Genomic DNA, 26,820 nt, shown 5'->3' on the forward strand with positions numbered 1-26,820 from the left:
TTGTCCTCATGTTTGTCAGCCAATATTACATACAGATAATTTGTCATGAGACATGCAAAAAAAAAAAATACACAGAGGACATAAGTAAAGGGATATTAAATGAGCTCAAATATACCTACAAACGAGGCATAATGATGCAATATGTACATACACCTAGCCTAAATAGCATGTTAGTATCGATTAGCTTGCAGTGACCAAATATACCTGATTAGCACTCCAACAAGTCAATAACGTCAACAAAGCTCACCTTTATGCATTCACGCACAGCATAAAACGTTTGGTGGGCAAAATGAGACAAAGAAGGAGCGGCATGAAACACGTCTTTCTGTGGCAGCGTCGGAGAAAGTTGTACATGTAAACAAACTGTTGCGTCACTGTCCCCACAACTACGGCGAGTTCAAGGACCGACAAAATTAGTAGGGCAAAACGGCGCTCGCCAAATACTCTCATCAGTCAAGGATAAACACAAACATATTAAACAGTGGGGTTTCTAACAATTAGGGAGGTTTGTGTCATGTTTGTCCTCATGTTTGTCAGCCAATATTACATACATACATACATAATGTGTCATGAGACATGCAAAAAAAATACACAGAGGACATAAGTAAAGGATATTAAATGAGCTCAAATATACCTACAAACGAGGCATAATGATGCAATATGTACATACACCTAGCCTAAATAGTATGTTAGCATCGATTAGCTTGCAGTGACCAAATATGCCTGATTAGCACTCCCAACAAGTCAATAACGTCAACAAAGCTCACCTTTGTGCATTCACGCACAGCATAAAACATTTGGTGGACAAAATGAGACAAAGAAGGAGCGGCATGAAACACGTCTTTCTGTGGCAGCGTCAGAGAAAGTTGTACATGTAAACAAACTGTTACGTCACAGTCCCCACAACTACGGTGAGTTCAAGGACCGACAAAATTAGTAGGGCAAAACGGCGCTCGCCAAATACTCTCATCAGTCAAGGATAAACACAAACATATTAAACAGTGGGATTTCTAACAATTAGGGAGGTTTGTGTCATGTTTGCCCTCCTACAGAAACCACATTAAAACAAAACATATACCCGGTATACGTTTTTTCAGTTTTCATACATTTTTGACAAAGCTCCAGGGAGCCACGGGTTGCCGACCCCCGATCTAGGATGTCCCGCGTTAGACTTTTGCGGCATGTGGACCACAGTTGTGTGAGCCGCTAGTGTTGTGAAGACAACCCTGGAGGCGTTTAAACGTTTTGGTGTTTACAGTCAACAGGTCCCCAATCCATGCAGGCCGTCACGTGCACGCTCATGGCGTGTTGATCATTACGTGGACCGTTCTTTGCATGGAACCTAAACGTACTCGCCAGTGAGTTAGCCATGGACTGTCAGCCCGTTGTCCTGCACAGCTCTTAAGTTTATTTCAGCATGGCCACACTAACTAGCATTCGTTACACTTACAATTCAATAAGTGCACTATCCCTAATGCAACGTTAAGATTGACTATACACAGTTACTCTTAGGACTTAAAAAGGACCCGCTCAAAAAAGTGTCATTAGTCAATTATAGTATTTTTTTTTTTTTTTTACTTTCAACACAACTTCAGATTGATCTATTTTGATAACATTTACAGCTGTATAATCACTCGCCATACAGCAATAGATGATATCTGTCTATTACCTGACCGCTTCTATGTTAGGGGCCTCACCTGCCATCATGGAAAGAAAAAAAATGTAAAAAGAAAAAAATTTTATTAAATTGTTAAATGTATCCAGTGATTATACTATAGAGTTATTTTACATTTAACTTCACCAGTTTTAGATTATTTTTATTCAAAATCGCTGAATTTTCACATTTGCCGTTCAAATACTGAGAAGAGACGGTGCGGTGATCAGCAGCCAGTTGAGGCACGTCACTCGGTGCCTCAACATGGATTCCGGACTCGGCTAACTGCTGGCCTGCTGTGCAGTGAGACTGTATTGCTATATGAACTATATTGTACATTTCCATAGTTTAGTTAGCTGAGGTATATAATGTACAGGGACGGCGTGGCGCAGTGGAAGAATGGCCGTGCGCAACCCGAGGGTCCCTGGTTCAATCCCCACCTAGTACCAACCTCGTCATGTCCGTTGTGTCCTGAGCAAGACACTTCACCCTTGCTCCTGATGGGTGCTGGTAGCGCCTTGCATGGCAGCTCCCTCCATCAGTGTGTGAATGTGTGTGTGAATGGGTAAATGTGGAAGTAGTGTCAAAGCGCTTTGAGTACCTTGAAGGTAGAAAAGCGCTATACAAGTACAACCCATTTATTTATTTATTTATTTACAGTGTATTTTGTCAACAACTGTATGTGTGTAACGTATTTCTTGTGCTAAGCGACCATAAAACGGCTGCAAAAGACGCACTGGCTGAGGCTCCAGTAACCCCGCCTCCTGCACCCCCGCCGTAGAATTGTTATATCAACTAAAGCCCACACTTAAACTTTCCACGTGCAAGATTGAATCTATTTAAAAAAGTTAATTTATAAGAAGCCAAAAAGTGCAAAAACAATAATGTTCGTGTTGGAGGAGTTGTGAATGACTGCAGGGCCACAACATTAGGTATACCTGCAGACTGCAGGTGTATCTAATTCACAACTCCTCCAACACGAACATTATTGTTTTTGCACTTTTTGGCTTCTTATTAAATAACTTTTGTAACCTATTTTCATGGGCTTTTCTCTTTGTGATGTTAAGTTCCTGTTATGCGCTGTTATACAGTATATTTCTTGAGCTCTTATTTTGAAGGCGCTAAGAGCGGAAGTGATGTGACACGGAGTGGAGCGGAGGTTTTTGAAAGAAGGTAAATAAAGTGGTCCTCGTGTAAACTGGAGCCTCCGTGTTTGTTATTTTGTAGTTTCATACAGCATAGGCGACATTTATAAACCCTCGGTTACACTTTTTTAAATAGATTCAATCTTGCACGTGGAAAGTTTAAGTGAGGGCTTTAGTTGTGGACTTCATTTATAAGTAAAGGTAAGACCATAATAACGTTTTTTTTTATTAAATGTGCTTTTTTGTGTGCTACAGTTTGTATGTGTAAGTTAAAGTTAAGTTAAAGTACCAATGATTGTCACACACACACTAGGTGTAATAAAATTTGTCGTCTGCATTTGACCCATCCCCTTGATCACCCCCTGGGAGGTGAGGGGAGCAGTGGGCAGCAGCGGCGCCACGCCCGGGAATCATTTTTGGTGATTTAACCCCCAATTCCAACCCTTGATGCTGAGTGCCAAGCAGGGAAGAATGCTGGTATGAGCTTTTAAACATAACCCGTTAACTGCTGCCAATCAAATGGTGAATAAGATACTCTTTAGGGTTCATATGTTTGTAAATCTGACTGTGATGAAGTCAGTGCCTCACCAGCCATCAACCTCACCGCACGTCACTGTAGCTACCTCTCTTTGCTTATAATGTATATTTTCTACTGGATCTTATCAACTTAATAACTCTTTATTTTATGCTGCCCTTTTTTTGCTGCAGCTGTTACATATACTGTAATATTGTACATGGTAATTGGGATTTGTTATATATTGTATATATTATATAATAATGTAATATAATAATATAATATATCATTATATAATATATACTGTATATATAATCGGGGTGTAACGGTACGTGTATTTGTATTGAACCGTTTCGGTACGGGGGTTCCGGTTCGGTTCGGAGTTGTACCGAACGAGTTTCCACACAGACATATTAAATAGCGTAACGCACGTTGTGTAAACAATGCACACCGAGGCACAACACACGGCATGCTAGCAGCTAACGGGCCACGATAGACTGACCATACGTCCTCTTTTGACCAGACATGTCCTCTTTTGCGGAACTGTCAGGGCGGAGTTTCTTAAATGCCTCAAATGTCCGGCATTTTGAGTTAGGGTTGCGTGTATTTTCAATGTACGTTCAGGGTTAAGAAGGGGTTGAAAACAAAACAAATTGTGCCGCAGCAGCATTCGTGAGGGAGGGGCAGAGACAGAGAGAGAGAGAGAGTTATGATTAACGCGCATGCGTCGCCAGGCTCTGCTTTTTATCCGTAGATTTATCAGATTTCATTTTTTATTATCTATAGCAGGGGTGTCAAAAGTGTGCCCCGGAGGCCATTTGCGGCCCACAGCTAATGTTTTAAAGGCCCACGGCACATTCTAAAAATACTATTAAAATAAACAAAAACATAACAAAAGTGAAAGAAAAAAGCTTAAAGGTAATTTAGAAAAAGTTGCAATGTTGACTAATAAAACAAAGCTGTTTTTTTTTTTTTTTCAAACTGTCATTGCTCAAAACATAATATTGAATCAAAATCAATGTTATTATGAATTATTGACCTATCTAAGGTTCCCATTACTTCACATCAAATATTCCACTAAGAAAAAAAATTTTGGTGGAAGATTTTGCAAATTTGGTAAATAAATAACCCAAAAATGTATATTTTGTTGTTTTTTTACTGTACCGAAAATAAACCGAACCGTGACCTCTAAAATGTTTGTGTACCATTACACCCCTAATATATAATATGTAAATATTACATATATGTTATATTTTATATTGCTACTATGGTACATTTTAGTCCACTTTATACCTTTTTGTTTTCGCCCTCTTTTTGTGCCCTTGTTTGCATTATCCTTTCCGTCCTTACCCTTTCCAGCCTTTGTAACTGAGCTACTGTGTGGAACAATTTCCCGCGTGGATCATTAAAGTTTGTCTAAGTCTAACATTTGTATTTTTTATGTGTTATGGCCTTTTGTCTAAAATAACAGATTTTTTTATCATGGCAAATGCAAAATACAGTGGGACCTCAATTTACGAACGGTTGTTAAACCGGGTTTGAAAAATTGAAAAGTTCATATAGTGAAGCAAATTTCTCCTCAAGAAACAATGTAAATATGAATAATAAAGTGCATATTTTAGTGAAGGTTTACACACTTTGAACACAACATAGTGATTGACAGTACTCTATGTCAAACATAACAAGGAGGTGATGGATAAACTTTCTCTCTATTAACAATGTAAAACAGTGGTGTCAAAGTCAAGGCCCGGGGGCCAGATCCGGCCCACAAATAAATTATCTATGGCCCCCGGGATGATATTTGATTAGTATTAGAACCGCACCGCAGGCCACAGCACGCACCAATACTCCATCAGTGTTGGTGCTAGGAATTTTCAAATTGGGGTCCCAGGGACCCCATCCTGTCATAAAAATGGGGTCCCACAATACATTTTTCGTATTTGGTAACCGTTTTGAAAGCAAATGATAAATGTATGCATTATCCTGTTACATCTCACATTCTGTATTGTGTTTTGAAAAAAAGGTTGTCATGAACGTTACTTAATTCATTAAAAAAATAATTATTAATTAATTATTCAGTTATACACATTCATTCACTTTCTTCTTTCCTTCATGGATCTAAACTTTACCGCGGCCGGTATTTTTTTCTATATTTTTATTGTAATATTTTCAGAATGTGTTTGTTCTATTTTTGGCCAAAGTAAGACAAAGAAAACAATCTGAAATTGTCTATATTTTTTTGTTTTAATGCCATATATTTAATAGTCCGGCCCTCGTGTGCACAGATTTTCTTCCATGCGGCCCCTGAGCTAAAATGACTTTGACACCCCTGATCTAAAACATCAACAAGCTACTGTCCTGGTGCCCTCACTAACAATCAGCAATCACAAAAATCCTGAACTTTAACAACCGTATTGCTACAATAATAAAGATTTTTAAAAATAAAATCCAAAAGAGGAGTTGACGAGAAAGGAGCAGACAGACAGAGGGAGAAAAGGGAGGGGCCGTGTGTGTGTGTGTGTGTGTGTGTGTGTGTGTGCTTGAAATAGGTGCTTCTGAACAAGGCATAGCTTTTCTCCTCTGCTGTGAAATAAGTCTGCTTTGGCATCTTTTCCAGAAAAGTCAGGTCTCATCACAGTTAAAACTTGCTGTGTCGATTCTTCCATACTTGTGAGCGCCATTTAGTCTTTTGTTTAACTCCACGGTGATTGCCGCCATATTTCCACGCTGATCTGTTGTCTTTTGGGACTTGTTGAATTAGCTAAATGAACAAATTTGTCAAAAGGCGAAAAAACACAGACAAGGCACACACGCTGAAGCGCTGAGAAGTGAAGAGTAGTGTACTGGGCGGCAAGTGAGTGGAGGGCTCCGCCTCCACAAAAATGTTGCCCCCTGCTTTTTGCCTGCAGGCGGGACACAAAGTGAATGAATGAAGCGTTTGTACACAGAGACACGGTTCACATACGGAGGTATATTTAAATTCAAAAGTTCGCAAATAGACAGGTTTGTAAATTGAGGTCCCACTGTATGCACAATGTCTACTAATAAGTAGCAGAGTGAAATATTTGAGGTTGGGTAATTACAGCTTAGTCAATGATTCATAGCAACATTGATGTTGATACAGTAGACAAAGCATTCATTTTACAGTGCCTACTGAGCTAGAATAAAAGATAAAGCAGGCAGGACTTGGTTGTGTTTATTGATATATATATATGTATCTGCCATGTTATATACATATACTGTAACTGCCCAAGATCATTTTATTTGATTGATTGATTGATTGAAACTTTCATTAGTAGATTGCACAGTACATTACATATTCCGTACAATTGACCACTAAATGGTAACACCCCAATAAGTTTTTCAACTTGTTTAAGTCGGGGTCCACGTAAATCAATTTATGGTATTGCATTTTATTGAGTTTATAAATATATATATGTTTATGTACAGTATATATATATATATTAAAAACAAATATATATATATATATATATATTAATATGTATGTGTATATATATATATATATATATATATATTAATATGTATATGTATGTATTAGAGATGCGCGGATAGGCAATTATTTCATCCGCAACCGCATGACAAAAGTCGTCAACCATCCGCATCCACCCGAATTAACATTTAATCAACACCGCACCCGCCCGTTGTTATATATCTAATATAGACGATGCAAGGCTTTTGTGAGGTTATAAAGCTTTTGCCTGTTAAAGAAAGGAGACTGATCCAATGCAGCAATCATCTGGGAGCCGCGCTGAGCGCACCTCCAAGCGCGTGGAGGTGCGATGTCCCTCGCACCCGCGGCGGCTCCACCCGGGCTCGCGCCCGAGGCTTCAGCGCGCACCGCGGCGGCCATCCTCCTCGTCGCGGCCTAGCCCTCGCGGCTCTCGCTGCCGGCGACGGCCGGGTATGGGCCCGACGCTCCAGCGCCATCCATTTTCAGGGCTTGTTGATTCGGCAGGTGGGTTGTTACACACTCCTTAGCGGGTTCCGACTTCCATGGCCACCGTCCTGCTGTCTATATCAACCAACACCTTTTCTGGGGTCTGATGAGCGTCGGCATCGGTTCATCCCGCAGCGCCAGTTCTGCTTGCCCCACCCCTTTCGTGAGCGCACTGAGCGCGGAGTGACCCCTGTTATGCGCCCCCGGCAACGGGGGTGGCGGGCAGGTAAGCTGCGCGGGCGGAGCGCGCGGAGTGACCCCTGTTACGAGCCCCCGGCCGTATGTGGGTAACAACATTTAACTATGTATATATATTTCCGAATTGGTTTAACTGCCACCCGCCTGAATCTATTTAAAATCTAATTTTTTTTTATTTCAACCGCCCGACCCGACCCGCGGATAAAATCTAATTTTTTTTTATTCCAACCGCCCGAACCGCGGATAATCCGCGGACTCCGCGGTTGTGTCCGCAAACCGCGCATCTCTAGTATGTATATATGTATGTATTTATTTTTGTATATGTGTGTGTGTATATGTATATATTTATTTTTAAATATATATATATATATATATATATATATATATATATATCTTTATTTTTAAATATATATATATATATATATATATATATTTAAAAATAAATATATACATATATATGTGTGTATATATGTATATATTTATTTTTAAATATATATAAGTATATACATATATATGTGTGTATATATGTATATATTTATTTTTATATATATATATATATATATATATATATATATATGTATATATATATATATTTATTTTTAAATATATATATATATGTATATATATATTTAAAAATAAATATATACATATATATGTGTGTATATATGTATTTATTTATTTTTAAATATATGTATATATATGTATACATACTGTATATGTATATACATATGACAAAATATGTGTGTGTATATATATATATATATATACATATATATATATATATATATATATGTATATCCATCCATCCATTTTCTACCGCTTATTCCCTTCGAGGTCGCGGGGGGCGCTGGAGCCTATCTCAGCTACAATCGGGCGGAAGGCGGGGTACACCCTGGACAAGTCGCCACCTCATCGCAGTATATATATATATATATATATATATATATATATATATGTATATTTATTTTTTATATTTATATATATACTCACATATATGGCTGATTTAGTGCGATATTTATAATATTTAAAAAAAATAACTTCATCCAATGCGTTTTCTTTATTTTCATGACTATTTACATTGTAGATTGTCACTGAAGGCATCACAACTATGAATGAACACATGTGGAGTTATGTACTTAACAAAAAAAGGTGAACTAACTGAAAACGTGTTTTATATTCTACTTTCTTCAAAATAGCCACCCTTTGCTCTGATTACTGCTTTGCACACTCTTGGCATTCTCTCCATGAGCTTCAAGAGGTAGTCACCTGAAATGGTTTTCACTTCACAGGTGTCATAGTTTTGATGCTTTCAGTGACAATCTACATTGTAATACAGTCATGAAAATAAAGAAAGCGCATTGAATGAGGAGAAGGTGTGTCCAAACTTTTGGCCTGTACTGTAGTTTGAACAGTAACACTGTGTTTGAATATTGGAAAATAAAACACTGTTCCTAAATAATGAATCATACCACTAGATGGAGCTCTAGTGGTACACGTACCACAGTTTGAGAATCACTGATATAAGGAACAGGTTTTATGGCAGTTTTGGGCCCTAGGGTTGCACAGTGTGTACAGTTTACTGAGTACTTGGTACCTAGTTACACAAATATGAACAATTATTACATTTACCAGCCACTTCTTCCTCACCCCTTTATAATTCCGCATGACAACCACACAAGTTAGTCCCTCCCCTTCCTGGTGAGGATTTTTAGCAAGGTACCTAAGGGGCGGAGCTTGACATAGCAGTGTTTAATGGTGTCGACTTATGAATGACTTTCATGTCCTTCCTAATGAAGCCTCATAATAAATGATCTAGTGATGGCCCCGCCCCCTCATCACTAACTCGCCTTCCCACCCCTCAGGATGTTGGACGTTCTGTACGAGTGGTTCTGGTGGGACAGAATATGGCTGCCGGGGAACCTGACCTGGTCGGACCTGGAGGACAAAGAGGGGCGGGTCTACGCCAAAGCCTCACACCTTTACGTCGTGGTCCCCTACGCCTTCGCCTTCCTGTTTGTCAGACACATCTTTGAGAAGTAGGATGACGCTAACTTTAGGACAAGATCATGTGGTGTATGTGATTGGACGGTTAGACACTCAGGTGTACGGGGGTTCTCCAATCAAAACCATCCATCATGTTTGTATGCAAAAACACCTGAAAGTCGAACGATGTTGTTTTTGTACCATTGTCATGCTAATCATTAGTGATGTGCGGACCGATACTGAAATATCAAATATCGATACTTTTTCCTCCAAGTCAAAGTATGCTGTGGCCAAATTGATATGTATTTTTGTTCTTTTAATGCTAAAAACAGATATTGTGTCAGCTTTGTATTATTATTATTATTAATTATTAGTTAGAACCTTTCAGCTTTTTCTCATTACCGGTACATACCGATTTTCTTGTTTTTTTTTTGTTTTTTTTACATTTTTACATTTTTACTTGTTTTTTCACCCATGTAAGAATAGAATAAAAATAATAATAATACAATTGTGTCAACAGTTCTACCCGCACAAAAATATTAATGTTCTGTTTCACATTTAACTGTGTTTATTATGGTTGTTGTAATTTTTCAAATCAATTCATAAGTTAGTATTCACGCACAGAATAAAACATTTGGTGGACAAAATGAGACAAAGGTGTGGCATAAAACACGTCTTTCTGGGGCAGCGTCGGTGAAGTTGTACATGTAAACAAACTGTTGCCTCACAGTCCCCACAACTACGGTGAGTTCAAGGACAGACAAAATTAGAAGGGCAAAACGGCGCTCGCCAAATACTCTCATCAGTCAAGGATAAACACAAACATATTAAACAGTTAGGGAGGTTTGTGTCATGTTTGTCCGCCTACAGAAACCATATTAAAACAAAACATATATTTTTCCCTCATCGTTTTCTGTTTTCATACAGAATAGAATAAAAATTATAATAATACGATTGTGTCAAAAGTTCTGCCTGCACGAAAATATTAATGTTCAGTTTCACATTTAACTGTGTTTATTATGGTCGTGGTAATTTTTCTAATTAATTCATAAGTTAGTATTTATTTTCTATAATTAACTAACTAAAGTCTGTTGATATTTAAAGTATATTTTATTTTTATTTTTGAGAGCTTCTAACATTTTAGCCCGTGGGCGCCCAAATTTTTTCCAGCAAGGGCTGCATACTGAAAAGTCAAGTATGGTGGGGGCCAGTTTGATATAAAACATTTAAAGACAAAGTTTTGTGATGTTGGTGACTACTGACTAAGTATATAATTAATAATATTATTAGTTAAAACATTTCAGCTTTTTCCTCATTACATTCCAATTTTTTTTGCTTTTTTTCTTACATTTTTACTTCTTTTTTTCCCCCAAGTAAGAATAGAATCAAAATAATAATAATACGATTGTGTCAAAAGTTCTGCCTGCACGAAAATATTAATGTTCAGTTTCACATATAATTGTGTTTATTATGGTTGTTGTAATATTTAAAATTAATTCATAAGTTAGTATTCACGCACAGCATAAAACATTTGGTGGACAAAATGAGACAAAGGAGTGGCATAAAACACGTCTTTCTGTGGCAGCGTCGCAAAAAGTTGTACTTGTAAACAAACTGTTGCGTCACAGTCCCCACAACTACGGTGAGTTCAAGGACCGACAAAATTAGTAGGGCAAAACGACGCTCGCCAAATACGCAATCTAGGATAAACACAAACATATTAAACAGTGGGATTTCTAACAATTAGGGAGGTTTGTGTCATGTTTGTCCTCCTCCAAAAAACATATTAAACTGAAACATATATTTTTTCCCTCACCGTTTTCTGTTTTCATACAGAATAAAATAAAAAATTATAATAATATGATTGTGTCAAAAGTTCTGCCTGCACGAAAATATTAATGTTCAGTTTCACATTTAACTGTGTTTATTATGGTCGTGGTCATTTTTCAAATTAATTCATAAGTTAGTATTTATTTTTTATAATTAACTAACTAAACTCTGTTGATATTTAAAGTATATTTTATTTTTATTTTTGAGAACTTCTATTATTTTAGATCGGGGGCGCCCAAATCTTTTCCACCAAGGGCCGCTCGAAAATATTAATGTTTCGTTTCACATTTAACTGTGTTTATTATGGTTGTTGTAATTTTTCAAATTAATAAGTTATTTATTAAATATTTGTAATTAACTATCTAAACTCTATTGTTCATTTTTATTTTGAGAGCTTCTAACATTTTAGATCGGGGGCGTCCAAATTTTTTCCACCAAGGGCCGCATACTGAAAAGTCAAGTATGGTGGGGGCCAGTTTGACATAAAACATTTAAAGACAAATTTTTGTGATGTTGGTGACTAAGTATATAATTAATAATATTATTAGTTAAAGCATTTCAGCTTTTTCTTATTACATTCCAATTGTTTTGCTCTTTTTTCTTAAATTTTTACTAGTTTTTTTCCCCCATGTAAGAATAGAATAAAAACAATAATACGATTGTGTCAAAAGTTCTGCCCGCACGAAAATATTTGTTTCGTTTCACATTTAACTGTGTTTATTATGGTTGTTTAAATTTTTCTAATTAATTCATGAGTTAGTATAATTTATTTTTTAAATTAACTAACTAAACTCTGTTGATATTTAAAGTATATTTTATTTTTTATTTTTGAGAGCTTCTAATATTTTAGATCGGGGGCGTCCAAATTTTTTCCAACAAGGGCCGCATACTGAAAAGTCAAGTATGGTGGGGGCCAGTTTGATATAAAATATTTAAAGACACATTTTTGTGATGTTGGTAACTAAGTATATTAGTATTAATAATATTAGTTAAAACATTTAAGCTTTTTCTCATTACATTCCAATTTTTTTTGCTCTTTTTTTCTTACATTTTTACTAGTTTTTTTTCCCCATATAAGAATAGTATAACAATAATAATAATAGGATTGTGTCAAAAGTTCACGAAAATATTAATGTTCCGTTTCACATTTAACTGTGTTTATTACGGCTGTTGTAATTTTTCAAATTAATTAATAAGTTAGTAATATTTTTGTTTTTAATTAACTAACTAAACTCTGCTGATATTCAAAGTATATTTTATTTTTATTTTGAGAGCTTCTAATATTTTAGATCGGGAGCGTCCAAATTTTTTCCACTAAGTCAAGTATGGGTTGCCAGTTTGTTATCAAATATTTAAAGACACATTTTTGTGTTGTTAGTGACTAAGTATATTATTAATCATATTATTAGTTAAAACACAGATTACCTTCCAAATTTTTTTGCTCTTTTTTTCTTACAATATTGGTTTTTTTGGTTTTTTTTTTAAAATGGATATGTTATTATTTGACAATACTCACATTTTTTCATTTTAGCAGACGTATTAGGTATATTTGCACAAAGTATCGTATCGGTATCGCCGATACCAGCCTCACTTTTACGTGGTATCGGATCTTAAAGGCAATCAGTGGTATTGTACTATCACTATTAATCATCAGGTGTGTGCTTGTGTGTCGTCAGGTGGGTCGCCACGCCATTGGCGGCCCGTGCGGGCATCAAGTCGAGGGTCAACCTCAAACCGGACGACAACGCCGTCCTCAAACTTTACTACGCCACTCGCAGCAGGAATCCCGCTCAGGCAAGTGCGGCACAACCAGGCGGCGCTCCTGTCGCCGCCTTCTTTAACCCTCCCTCTGGCGTCCCCCGCAGGCCGACCTGGACGGGCTGTCCAAGAAAAGCTGTCTGTCCGTGAGACAAGTGGAGCGCTGGTTCAGGAGGCGACGCGCTCAGGACCGACCCGGGGTTCTGAAGAAGTTCACCGAGGCCAGGTGAAGCCCTGGTTTGTTTGTTAGCCGTTACCGTGGCGACCGGCTGTGTGGTCACCCTTTTGTTTGCTGTTGCAGCTGGCGCTTCACCTTCTACCTGGCCTCGTCCGTGGGGGGACTGCTCGCTCTTTACGAGGTGAGTTGAAACATGTGACCTGGCGTGGGCGCTAATGAACGTTTGTGTCCTGCAGAAGGAATGGTTCTCTGACACCAGACACGTGTGGACAGCTTTCCCCAAGCAGGTGTGTAGCATTAGCTGCACCTTGGCTTAGCCTGAGTATCATAACAAATACAGTCGTGGTCAAAAGTTTACAAACCCCGTTTCCATATGAGTTGGGAAATTGTGTTAGATGTAAATATAAACGGAATACAATGATTTGCAAATCATTTTCAACCCATATTCAGTTGAATATGCTACAAAGACAACATATTGGATGTTCAAACTGATAAACTTTTTTTTTTTTTTAAATAATCATTAATTCTAGAATTTGATGCAAGCAACACGTGACAAAGAAGTTGGGAAAGGTGGCAATAAATACTGATAAAGTTGAGGAATGCTCATCAAACACTTATTTGGAACATCCCACAGGTGAACAGGCAAATTGGGAACAGGTGGGTGCCATGATTGGGTATAAAAGTAGATTCCATGAGATGCTCAGTCATTCACAAACAAGGATGGGGCGAGGGTCACCACTTTGTCAACAAATGCGTGAGCAAATTGTTGAACAGTTTAAGAAAAACCTTTCTCAACCAGCTATTGCAAGGAATTTAGGGATTTCACCATCTACGGTCCGTAATATCATCAAAGGGTTCAGAGAATCTGGAGAAATCACTGCACGTAAGCAGCTCAGCCCGTGACCTTCGATCCCTCAGGCTGTACTGCATCAACAAGCGACATCAGTGTGTAAAGGATATCACTACATGGGCTCAGGAACACTTCAGAAACCCACTGTCAGTAACTACAGTTGGTCGCTACATCTGCAAGTGCAAGTTAAAACTCTCCTATGCAAGGCGAAAACCATTTATCAACAACACCCAGAAACGCCGTCGGCTTCGCTGGGCCTGAGCTCATCTAAGATGGACTGATACAAAGTGGAAAAGTGTTCTGTGGTCTAACGAGTCCACATTTCAAATTGTTTTTGGAAACTGTGGACGTCGTGTCCTCCGGACCAGAGAGGAAAAGAACCATCCGGATTGTTATAGGCACAAAGTTGAAAAGCCAGCATCTGTGATGGTATGGGGGTGTATTAGTGCCCAAGATATGGGTAACTTACACATCTGTGAAGGCGCCATTAATGCTGAAAGGTACATACAGGTTTTGGAGCAACATATGTTGCAATCCAAGCAACGTTATCATGGACGCTCCTGCTTATTTCAGCAAGACAATGCCAAGCCACGTGTTACATCAACGTGGCTTCATAGTAAAAGAGTGCGGGTACTAGACTGGCCTGCCTGTAGTCCAGACCTGTCTCCCATTGATAATGTGTGGTGCATTATGAAGCCTAAAATATCACAATGGAGACCCCCGGACTGTTGAACAACTTAAGCTGTACATCAAGCAACAATGGGAAAGAATTCCACTTGAAAAGCTTAAAAAATGTGTCTCCTCAGTTCCCAAACGTTTACTGAGTGTTGTTAAAAGGAAAGGTCTTGTAACACAGTGGTGAACATGCCCTTTCCCAACTACTTCGGCACGTGTTGCAGCCATGAAATTCTAAGTTAATTATTATTTGCAAAAAAAAAATAAAGTTTATGAGTTTGAACATCAAATATCTTGTCTTTGTAGTGCATTCAATTGAATATGGGTTGAAAAGGATTTGCAAATCATTGTATTCCGTTTATATTTACATCTCACACAATTTCCCAACTCATATGGAAACGGGGTTTGTACATCCACTTGTAAAGAACATAATGTCATGGCTGTCTGGAGTTTCCAATCATTTCTACAACTCTTATTGTTTGTGATAGAGTGATTGGAGCACAGACTTGTTTGTCACAAAAAACATTCATGAAGTTTGTGTCAGGTTCAAACACTGATGACATCTATTGAACAAGACAAAAAGCAAATAATTAAACAGAGACAGAATTAAATTTGGCTCAATTTGAGGAGAAACGTCTGGTCTGTACTCTTGTACAGTGTCTCGGCACGCTCTGGCGACAGATTGTACGCATCCCCCTTTATTTCGACTTTCTCTGACCACATGGCAACAGCTGCTTCTAAGGGACGAGGTCGTAAACAGCCATCGCCTTTGATTACAACAGTTCAAAAGAAAAGGTGGTAAACAGTTCACAGAAAAGGTCTTAAAAGAGTTTAAAAAGAGGTTCGTAAAACAGTTGAAAAAGGAGGTTCAAAAGAGGTCGTCTGGAAGTTGGGCAGATCCTGCCTTCTCTCCGCTTTGTAGTCCTTGGGTTAAAACAATATCTTTCTGTTGATTACAATACATGAAAGAAAACAGAAACACCTTCACGTTGCTTCCCCCCTTACGCAGTGGAGTTCTTGGTAGGTTTCAAAGACAGCTTTTGGTCTTTCTCACTGGGAACTCATTTCAATACAAAGTTTTTATGATAACTTAGATACAATTATTCTAACAGTTTGGTTCTTTTATGAATTTATTATGGGTCTACTGAAAATGTGACCAAATCTGCTGGGTCAAAAGTATACATACAGCAATGTTAAAGCCATTTTGGTAGCCATCCACAAGCTTCTGGCAAGCTTTCATCTGACATCCCACGGACAAAGATAAGACCTTCTGGAGCAGACCTGGGCAAATTAAGGCCCGAGGGCCACATGCGGCCCGTTAAGCTTTTCAATCTGGCCCGCTGGATATTCCCAAATAATTTTTTTAGATCTTTAAAGGGGAACATTATCACCAGACCTATGTAAGCGTCAATATATACCTTGATGTTGCAGAAAAAAGACCATATATTTTTTTAACCGATTTCCGAACTCTAAATGGGTGAATTTTGGCGAATTAAACGCCTTTCTAATATTCGCTCTCGGAGCGATGACGTCACATCGGGAAGCAATCCGCCATTTTCTCAAACACCGAGTCAAATCAGCTCTGTTATTTTCCGTTTTTTTCGACTGTTTTCCGTACCTTGGAGACATCATGCCTCGTCGGTGTTGTCGGAGGGTGTAACAACACGAACAGGGACGGATTCAAGTTGCACCAGTGGCCCAAAGATGCGAAAGTGGCAAGAAATTGGACGTTTGTTCCGCACACTTTACCGACGAAAGCTATGCTACGACAGAGATGGCAAGAATGTGTGGATATCCTGCGACACTCAAAGCAGATGCATTTCCAACGATAAAGTCAAAGAAATCTGCCGCCAGACCCCCATTGAATCTGCCGGAGTGTGTGAGCAATTCAGGGACAAAGGACCTCGGTAGCACGGCAAGCAATGGCGGCATTTTGTTCCCGCAGACGAGCGAGCTAAACCCCCTAGCTTCCCTGGCCTGCTGACATCAACTCCAAAACTGGACAGATCAGCTTTCAGGAAAAGAGCGCAGATGAGGGTATGTCTACAGAATATATTAATTGATGAAAATTGGGCTGTCTGCACTCTCAAAGTGATGTTGTTGCCAAATGTATTTCATATGCTGTAAACCTAGTTCATAGTTGTTAGTTTCCTTTAATGCCAAACAAACACATACCAATCGTTGGTTAGAAGGCGATCGCCGAATTCGTCCTTGCTTTCTCCCGTGTCGCTGGCTGTTGTGTCGGTTTCGCTTGCATACGGTTCAAACCGATATGGCTCAATAGCTTCAGTTTCTTCTTCAATTTCGTTTTCGCTACCTGCCTCCACACTACAACCATCCGTTTCAATACATGCGTAATCTGTTGAATCGCTTAAGCCGCTGAAATCCGAGTCTGAATCCGAGCTAATGTCGCTATAGCTTGCTGTTCTTTCCGCCATATTTGTTTGAGTTGGCTTCACTATGTGACATCACAGGAAAATGGACGTGTGTATATAACGATGGTTAAAATCAGGCACTTTGAAGCTTTTTTTAGGGATATTGCATGATGGGTAAAATTAAAAAATATATATAATAAGCCACTGGGAACTGATTTTTAATGGTTTTAACCCTTCATTGTGATAATGTTCCCCTTTAAGATGGAAAGTGTAGCTGCCATAATGATGTGCAGTGATGTTTTCTAATGACCGTAAGTCTTGAACTATTCAAAGTATTTCAATGCTTGGAATCTGCGCTTTTGCATGATATTTTAGTGACTAGTGTTGTCCTGAGACCAATATTATTTCGATACTTTTCTAAATAAAGGGGACCAGAAAAAAATTGCATTATTGGCTTTATTTGAACAAAAAATCTTAGGGTGTGGCGGACCGGTACTTTTCAGCGGCGGTATGGTACCGAATATGATTCATTAGTATCGCGGTAATATACTAATACCCGTATACCGTACAACCCTACTAGTTACTGTGGTAATCTACGTCACAGCAGCTCAGACGAGGTACCGAGCAGTGTGGGTGGGGAGCGTTTGTCCAGAGCCTGAAATGCGGGTGTCAGGGACAGACGCGGAAGGAGATTTTTACAAGAAAGTTCTAAAGCTTAGTGATATATCAAATATATCAGATTGTAGGTGTTTTTTGTTTTTTTTTACCCTTCACGTTCATATTTCGCTGTTTGTTGCATTTTTGTTGCATTTGGCTTGATTGTAAAATATGTCGATTGAGGGGGGGTGGGGGGGTGACGTTCATATGTTCTCAATATTCAGGGTTTTATCGTTCATAGAAAAACATAAAATTCCATTCCGTTTTTAAGGCGGTCTGTCATAACATTTTTAGCATTCAATCAGACTTTATTGTGAGGTTTTGTATTAGTTTTCCTAAAAATAGATATACCGACCCCCAGACACATTTTTTCCCCTCTAAATTTGGCCCTCGAGTCAAAATAATTGCCCAGGCCTGTTCTGGAGGAAAGAGCTGTGGTAAGATGAAACAAAAATCAAGCTGTTTGGCCACAATACCCAGCAATAGTGGCCTAGTGGTTAGAGTGTCCGCCCTGAGATCGGTAGGTTGTGAGTTCAAACCGAGTCATACCAAAGACTATAAAAATGGGAGCCATTACCTCCCTGCTTGGCACTCAGCATCAAGGGTTGGCATTGGGGGTTAAATCACCAAAAATGATTCCCGGGCGCGTCCACCGCTGCTGCCCGCAGCTCCCCTCACCTCCCAGGGGGTGATCAAATGCAGAGAATAATTTCGTCGCACCTAGTGTGCTGTTTGACAATCATTGGTACTTTAACTTTAACTTTTTAACAATATGTTTGGAGTAGAAAGGTGAGACCTATAATCCCAGGAACACCAATCCTACCGTCAAGCATGGTGGTGGTGACATTATGCTCTGGACCTGTTTTGCTGCTAATGGAACTGAAACTAGAAGTCTCTGTCTTGCGGTTCCACAGATGCACGTCAAAGTAGCCACGCGTACAGATTTTACAACAGGTTTAATGTTTTTCCACACCACCATCAATTAATACGCTTTCTTTTTGGACTTTCCAGTCTCTCTCCAACTTCCTCCTCCTCCTGAACCGACCGCTCACTGTTAAAGACAACAGACGATTAGTTTAACACGTACCACCTGTGCAATCGAATCATCTGCCAGCTGTGTCTCGCCGTCAGCACATGCCACGCCCCCTTCTGATGGCGCTCTGTTTTCAGTAGCATGGACAGAGGCGTTGACCTTTACTCCTGCAGCACGCTGATCACAATCCCTGTCCACAGAGGATTACCTCCAAATTCTTCAGAAAAAACAAAAATCATCAGCCCGGAGATTGGGTCTTGGTTTTTTGATTGATTGATTGAAACTTTTATTAGTAGATTGCACAGTGCAGTACATATTCCGTACAATTGACCACTAAATGGTAACACCCCAATAAGTTTTTCAACTTGTTTAAGTCGGGGTCCACTTAAATTGATCCTTGATGCAGATATATACTATCATCATAATACAGTCATCACACAAGATAATCATCAGAGTATATACATTGAATTATTTACATTATTTACAATCCGGGATGTGGAGGGGAGGGTGGGTAGGTTTGGTTGATATCAACACTTCAGTCATCAACAATTGCATCATCAGAGAAATGGATATTGAAACAGTGTAGGACTGACTTGGTAGGATATGTACAGCAAGTAGTGGGCATAGAGAAAGAGATCAGAAAGCATAAGAACAAGTATATACATTTGATTATTTACATTTGATTATTTACAATCCGGGGAAGTGGGATGTGGAAGGGAGGGTATTAGTTTAGGGTTGAAGTTGCCTGGAGGTGTTCTTTTAGTGCGGTTTTGAAGGAGGATAGAGATGCCCTTTCTTTTACACCTGTTGGGAGTGCATTCCATATTGATGTGGCATAGAAGGAGAATGAGTTTAGACCTTTGTTAGATCGGAATCTAGGTTTAACGTGGTTAGTGGAGCTCCCCCTGGTGTTGTGGTTATGGCGGTCATTCACGTTAAGGAAGTGGTTTGACATGTACTTCGGTATCAGGGAGGTGTAGCGGATTTTATAGACTAGGCTCAGTGCAAGTTGTTTTACTCTGTCCTCCACCCTGAGCGCAGTTGGGTGCTCCAACAGGACAACGAAACCAAACGCACGTCAAAACTGGTAGAGGAATGGCTGAATCAGGCTAGAATGAAGGTTTTAGAATGGCCTTCCCCAAGTACAATGCTGAAGAAACAAGTCCATGTCAAAAAACCAACAAATTTAGCTGACCTGCACCAATTTTGTCAAGAAGAGTGGTCAAAAATTCAACCAAAATCTTGTGGCTGGCTACCAAAAGTGCCTTATTTCAGTGACTCTTGCCAAGGGACATGTTAGCAAATATTAACATTGCTGTATGTATACTTTTGACCCAGCACATTTGGCATACTTGCCAACCCTCCCGGATTTTCCGGGAGACTCCCGAAATTCAGCGACTCTCCCGAAAACCTCCCGGGACAAATTTTCTCCCGAAAATCTCCCGAAATTCAGGCGGACCTGAGTGACGTGTCGACAGCCTGTTTTCACGTCCGCTTTCCCACAATATAAACAGCGTGCCTGCCCAATCACGTTATAACTGTAGAATGATCGAGGGCGAGTTCTTGGTTTCTTATGTGGGTTTATTGTTAGGCAGTTTCATTAACGTCCTCCCAGCGCGGCAACAACACACAACAACAGCAGTCACGTTTTCGTCTACCGTAAAGCAGTTCGTCTGCCGTAAACAGCAATGTTGTGACACTCTTAAACAGCACAATACTGCCATCTACTGTACATGCATATGTGACAATAACATCTACGGCTTTTAAAGAGTGCAGTGCACAACTGCGCACACAACAAGGAGACGAAGCAGAATGCATCATCAGAGAGGGTGTTCAGCATGGTTAGAACATTAGTGACAGAGAATAGAACAAGGATGGACAATTCAACCCTTAACTCAACAATGAGTAGATGAGTGTTATGTGTGTGTATATGTGTAAATAAATGAACACTGAAATTCAAGTATTTCTCTTATATATATATATATATATATATATATATATATATATATATACATATATATATATATATATATAATAAAATAAAAATATATATATAGCTAGAATTCACTGACAGTCAAGTATTTCTTATATATATATATATATATATATATATATATATATATATATATATATGAAATACTTGACTTGGTGAATTCTAGCTGTAAATATACTCCTCCCCTCTTAACCACGCCCCCAACCACGCCCCCCCCGCCTCCCGAAATCGGCGGTCTCAAGGTTGGCAAGTATGACATTTGGTCACATTTTCAGTAGAGCCATAATAAATTCATAAAAGAACCAAACTTCATGAATGTTTTTTTGTGACCAACAAGTACGTGCTCCAATCACTCTATCACAAAAAAATAAGAGTTGTACAAATGATTGGAAACTCAAGACAGCCATGACATTATGTTCTTTACAAGTGGATGTCAACTTTTGACCACGACTGTACATTGTGTGTGTGTGTGTGTGTGTGTTTGTGCACCAAGTCCCTGCTGGACTCTCAGTACTGGTACTACATCCTGGAGATGAGCTTCTACGTCTCCCTGCTCTTCAGCGTCTTCTCCGATGTCAAGAGGAAGGTGAGCGCTGACTTCCCGCCATAAGATGAAGATGATGGCTGCTTGTCTCGTTCAGGACTTCAAGGAGCAGATGGTCCACCACGCCGCCACCCTGGTGCTCATGTCCTTCTCCTGGTGCGTCAACTACATCCGCGTGGGAACGCTGGTCCTGTTGGTCCACGACGCCTCCGACGTCTTGTTGGAGGTCAGTCACACGTTCTGTTTCCTGTTGTTGAATACACAAAACGCCTAACCACATGTTGTCGGGTTTTTTTTTTGTTTGTTTTTTTGCTCTCAGTCGGCCAAACTGCTGAATTACGCCAAAATGGAGAAAAGCTGCCAACTCGTTTTTGTACTTTTTGCTCTCGTCTTCATCATCACACGTCTCGTCATCTTCCCCTTCTGGTCAGTTTGTGTTTGTGCGCCTATGCATGTTTGCTTGTTGTCGCGTGTACTCGGGGGTGCGTATATAGTAAGGGTGTCCAAAGTGTGGTCTGGGAGCTGTCCACAGCTGTGTTTTTTTAACGGCCAGCAGCACATACTGGAAATACAATTGCAAAAAAAAAGTTATGAGAAGTGGAAGAAAAGAGCAAACAGGTGTGTTGTAAAGAAAAAAAGTTGAAATGTTGACTCTTAATAGCCCAAAGCTGCCATGTAGACTGTTTTTTTTTTTCTTTAAAACTGTCGTTGCTCAAAAATATACATATATACCTGTGTATATATACAAACCCTGTTTCCATATGAGTTGAGAAATTGTGTTAGATGTAAATATAAACGGAATACAATGATTTGCAAATCATTTTCAACCCATATTCAGTTGAATATGCTACAAAGACAACATATTTGATGTTCAAACTGATAAACTTTTTGCAAATAATCATTACCTTAGAATTTGATGCCAGCAACACGTGACAAAGAAGTTGGGAAAGGTGGCAATAAATACTGATAAAGTTGAGGGATGCTCATCAAACACTTATTTGGAACATCCCACAGGTGAACAGGCAAATTGGGAACAGGTGGGTGCCATGATTGGGTATAAAAGTAGATTCCATGAAATGCTCAGTCATTCACAAACAAGGATGGGGCAAGGGTCACCACTTTGTCAACAAATGCGTGAGCAAATTGTTGAACAGTTTAAGAAAAACCTTTTTCAACCAGCTATTGGAAGGAATTTAGGGATTTCACCATCTACGGTCCATAATATCATCAAAGGGTAAAGAATCTGGAGAAATCACTGCACGTAAACAGCTAAGCCCGTGACCTTCGATCCCTCAGGCTGTACTGCATCAACAAGCGACATCAGTGTGTAAAGGATATCACCACATGGGCTCAGGAACACTTCAGAAACCCACTGTCAGTAACTACAGTTGGTCGCTACATCTGTAAGTGCAAGTTAAAACTCTCCTTTGCAAGGCGAAAACCGTTTATCAACAACACCCAGAAACGCTGTCAGCTTCGCTGGGCCTGAGTTCATCTAAGATGGACTGATACAAAGTGTAAAAGTGTTCTGTGGTCTGACGAGTCCACATTTCAAATTGTTTTTCGAAACTGTGGACGTCGTGTCCTCCGGGCCAAAGAGGAAAAGAACCAACCGGATTGTTATAGGCGCAAAGTTGAAAAGCCAGCATCTGTGATGGTATGGGGGTGTATTAGTGCCCAAGACATGGGTAACTTACACATCTGTGAAGGTGCCATTAATGCTGAAAGGTACATACAGGTTTTGGAGCAACATATGTTGCCATCCAAGCAACGTTACCATGGACGCCCCTGCTTATTTCAGCAAGACAATGCCAAGCGTGGCTTCATAGTAAAAGAGTGCGGGTACTAGACTGGCCTGCCTGTAGTCCAGACTTGTCTCCCATTGAAAATGTGTGGCGCATTATGAAGCCTAAAATACCACAACAGAGACCCCCGGACTGTTGAACAATTTAAGCTGTACATCAAGCAAGAATGGGAAAGAATTCCACCTGAGAAGCTTAAAAAAATGTTTCTCCTCAGTTCCCAAACGTTTACTGAGTGTTGTTTAAAGGAAAGGCCATGTAACACAGTGGTGAACATGCCCTTTCCCAAATACTTTGGCACGTGTTGCAGCCATAAATTCTAAGTTAATTATTATTTGTAAAAAAAAAAAAAAGTTTTTGAGTTTGAACATCAAATATCTTGTCTTTGTAGTGCATTCAATTGAATATGGGTTGAAAATGATTTGCAAATCATTGTATTCCGTTTATATTTACATCTAACACAATTTCCCAACTCATATGGAAACAGGGTTTGTACGTATGTGTATATGTATATAAAAATATATGTATATGTGTGTGTATATACTGTATATATATATATATATATATATATATATATATATAATGGATTAGATTGTATATATTACTTAATATACTAACAGCATTTCATGATTAATATTTATAAATTAAGATTCCTAATAAATGACACTAGAATAAGCACACATTTGATTGGTAAATCATAGTGTAACGACCTGGAATGACACTTTATGTGTAGTGTTGGAGTTGTCCGACTTTTTGTGTGGCTGTAAACGCATCACTGGCTAAGTGCCATATGTGCATGTTTTAGCGCAAGTGAGAAAGAGCGAGCGGCTGCTGTTGATATAACAAAGTTGGTTTTGGTCTGGTTTGTACTGCAGAAAATTACCCGTTTTTTTTTTACTAATGTTTTGGTTATGTGTTTATGGCCAACAATAAAGAGTTTTGCTCAGTAAAGTGATGGATGGAATTCATGTCCTCAAAGCGTCTCGACAGATGTTACAATATTCGAACAATGATGACGAAAAGTGTTTTCTGTCGTGTCCGCGTGTCGAAAATTGTTATGCGCTTATTTTTTTTATTTGATTTTGTGCGTGGCATAGATTTGCCGGGCGCAGAGGACGCTTGAGCAGTGCGCAATTGCACAGGCGCGCACCTTAGAGGGAACGTTGATTGAAATACTTTCTATAGTTCAAGACTTGCGGTAATTTAAAAACAGCACGTCATAATGGAGCCTACAGTTTTGATGTAAAAGGTCTAAAAAAAATGATGTAGAACGTCTGGCGGGCTGTATTGGCAATCTTAATGGGCCGCATGTGGCCCGCAGGGCGTATTTTGCCCAGGTCTGGCTTACACTTTGGGCATGATCTTGTGTTCGTGGGGGATATTTCTTCTGATCGGGCATCGGAACGAGGAATTGAAATGAAAACTTTTGAACGATTCCGTGAGAATCGGAATGTTAGTCCCGGTTCCAGTCGACCTTCGATGCCCAGCCCTAATGCTGACGGTGCACTTCTCATTGTTATGGCACTCAGAAGACAAAGTGTAAGTATGCAAGTGCCCGAACTGAAAGACTACCGCAGTCTACTCATTGAAGTGTACTGACGGAAGTATTCAATTTGAGACATTGAGTGACTTCCTGTTTGCTTCAGGCTGATTCACTGCACGTGGGTGTACCCTCTCCACCATTACCCCGCCTTCTTCGGCTACTACTTCTTCAACGCCATGCTCCTCCTCCTCCTCGGCCTGCACGTCTTCTGGGCCATCCTCATCCTCGCCATGGTCAGGAAGTTCATCTTCGGCACCGTAAGTCCGTGCGGCCTCTGCGCGATGGCTCCGCCCACCTTTTAACAAACTCGTTGGGCGTGCTTGTTTGTGTGTCAGCTGACCAGGGACGAGAGGAGCGACCACGAGGATGAGGAGGAGGAAGAGAGCTGCCTGACTGATGATGACGTTGTTGCAAAAAACAACAACGGCTGCCTGGACTGTTTGGCCTCTGACAACGTCTGCCACTACAAGACGGTGCACTGAGGCGCCCCCTAGTGGTGATGCTACACAACGACAAGACTCCTTGAAGGCACTTTCACAACATTGTGGGAAACATAGGCGGCTCGGCATTTTTCCTCCTTGGCAGGACACTGAAACATTTAATATTAGTCTTTTTTAATGAGAAGTGAGCTAAATTATTATCAGCTTTATGACGTTCATCTTCATCCTCTCTTTCTTTCATTTTAAGTGGTCCTAAACATTCAAGACGTCTTCACTAGTCTAGCAACTTCTTCTGTTTTCACCGTGTCCACTTTCTCTGCCACTTCCTGTCCCCGCCAAAACCGCGTCCTTATTAGTAAAGCGACAAAAAAAAAACCACAATCAAGTTGTAATAAACCTTCATCATGTTATCATAACAACCGAACTGCAATTTTTAAAAGTACTTTTAATGCATCATGTCTTTATACACACTTGAAGACTCAAACATAACAATGATATTTTCCCCTAATTATTGCCTGCTTAGCAACGCACCAAAAGTATGGAGGTTAATTTGTGTCTTTATTACAAAAGCTTTTTTTTGGACACTGAATATATATAACTTAATCAAAATATGCTGACATGCACCTAATAAAAAAGTGTGCAAAAATTGTGTCAGGTTCAAACACTGACACAATCTATTAAACAAGACAAGAAGCAAGGAATTAAACAGAGACAGAATTAAATTTGGCTCGATTGAGGAGAAACGCGTAGACACTGTACCCTTGTACGGTGTCGTCCCACGCTCTGACGAAAGATTGTACGCCTCCTCTTTTATTTGGACTTTCCCTGATTACATGGCAACAGCTGTTTCTAAAGGGACGAGGGTCGTAAACAGCCGCCGCCTTTGATTACAAAACAGTTCAAAGAAAAGGTTTGTTCAAAGAAAAGATCGTAAACAGAAAAGGTGCCTGGAGGGGAGTCAGGTCCTGCTTCCTCTCCGCTTTGTAGATCAAGACAAAATCTTCCTGCGGATTACAATACATCAAAGAAACCCACACCATCAGGTTGCTTCCCATTGTACACAGTGGAGTTTTACAAGCCTTTTGACTGGTAGGATGAAAGACAGCTTTTGTCCTCTCGCCGGGAACTCATGGCAACGCAAAGTTTTGTGATAACTTAGATACAATTATTCTGACAAATTGTGTTTAAGTTGAAAAGTTAAAGTACCAATGATTGTTGCAAACACACTGGGTGTGGTGAAATTATCCCTTGTTCCACCGGGAATCATTTTTGGTGATTTAACCCCCAATTCCAACCCTTGATGCAGAGTGCCAAGCAGGGAGGTATCCATCCATCCTTATTCGGGGTTTGAACTCACGACCTATTGATCTCAGGGTGGACACTCTAACCACTAGGCCACAGTCAATAAAATAATTAACCAGTTAAAATATCAGTTTGTAAAATACAGTGTTTTAAAAAATTGTGCAAAAAAAAAACAAAAACAAAAAAATCAATGCAAAAAGTTCAGTTGCTTAAAAATTTAAGACCCACTTCCGGTCAAATAAAACTGAAGCAAGCCATCTTGTGTCAAAACCAGCCAATGAGGTGTTAGGTTAGAGGTCACATGGTTTGAATATTTTTTTTTACACTATATTTTTACAAACTGAATTGTAAACACACAAATGTTGCTCATATTTTTTTTGCAATGAAG

The 26,820-nt window shown here is 39.5% G+C and overlaps 1 protein-coding gene across 2 annotated transcripts in view; it reads left to right on the forward strand.

Annotated features, from left to right (window-relative positions):
* The window catches only part of cers3a (ceramide synthase 3a), a 33,054-nt gene extending 6,502 nt beyond the window's left edge, over positions 1 to 26,552 (forward strand). Inside the window, exons 3-12 of one of the 2 annotated variants that reach the window (XM_061963748.2) lie at positions 9,332 to 9,505; positions 12,959 to 13,076; positions 13,148 to 13,266; positions 13,342 to 13,399; positions 13,455 to 13,505; positions 21,295 to 21,387; positions 21,443 to 21,571; positions 21,665 to 21,771; positions 24,794 to 24,947; positions 25,026 to 26,552. In XM_061963748.2, coding sequence (XP_061819732.2) covers positions 9,333 to 9,505; positions 12,959 to 13,076; positions 13,148 to 13,266; positions 13,342 to 13,399; positions 13,455 to 13,505; positions 21,295 to 21,387; positions 21,443 to 21,571; positions 21,665 to 21,771; positions 24,794 to 24,947; positions 25,026 to 25,172 — 1,149 coding nt within the window. In that variant the 5' untranslated portion in view covers position 9,332 and the 3' untranslated portion in view covers positions 25,173 to 26,552. The remainder of the gene's footprint in view (positions 1 to 9,331; positions 9,506 to 12,958; positions 13,077 to 13,147; positions 13,267 to 13,341; positions 13,400 to 13,454; positions 13,506 to 21,294; positions 21,388 to 21,442; positions 21,572 to 21,664; positions 21,772 to 24,793; positions 24,948 to 25,025) is intronic. The other variant, XM_061963749.2, reaches the window with a different exon arrangement.
* Positions 26,553 to 26,820: the final 268 nt, after the last annotated feature.

The sequence above is a fragment of the Nerophis lumbriciformis genome, linkage group LG06 (assembly GCF_033978685.3).
Source record: "Nerophis lumbriciformis linkage group LG06, RoL_Nlum_v2.1, whole genome shotgun sequence".
NCBI classification, from domain to species: Eukaryota; Metazoa; Chordata; class Actinopteri; order Syngnathiformes; family Syngnathidae; genus Nerophis; species Nerophis lumbriciformis.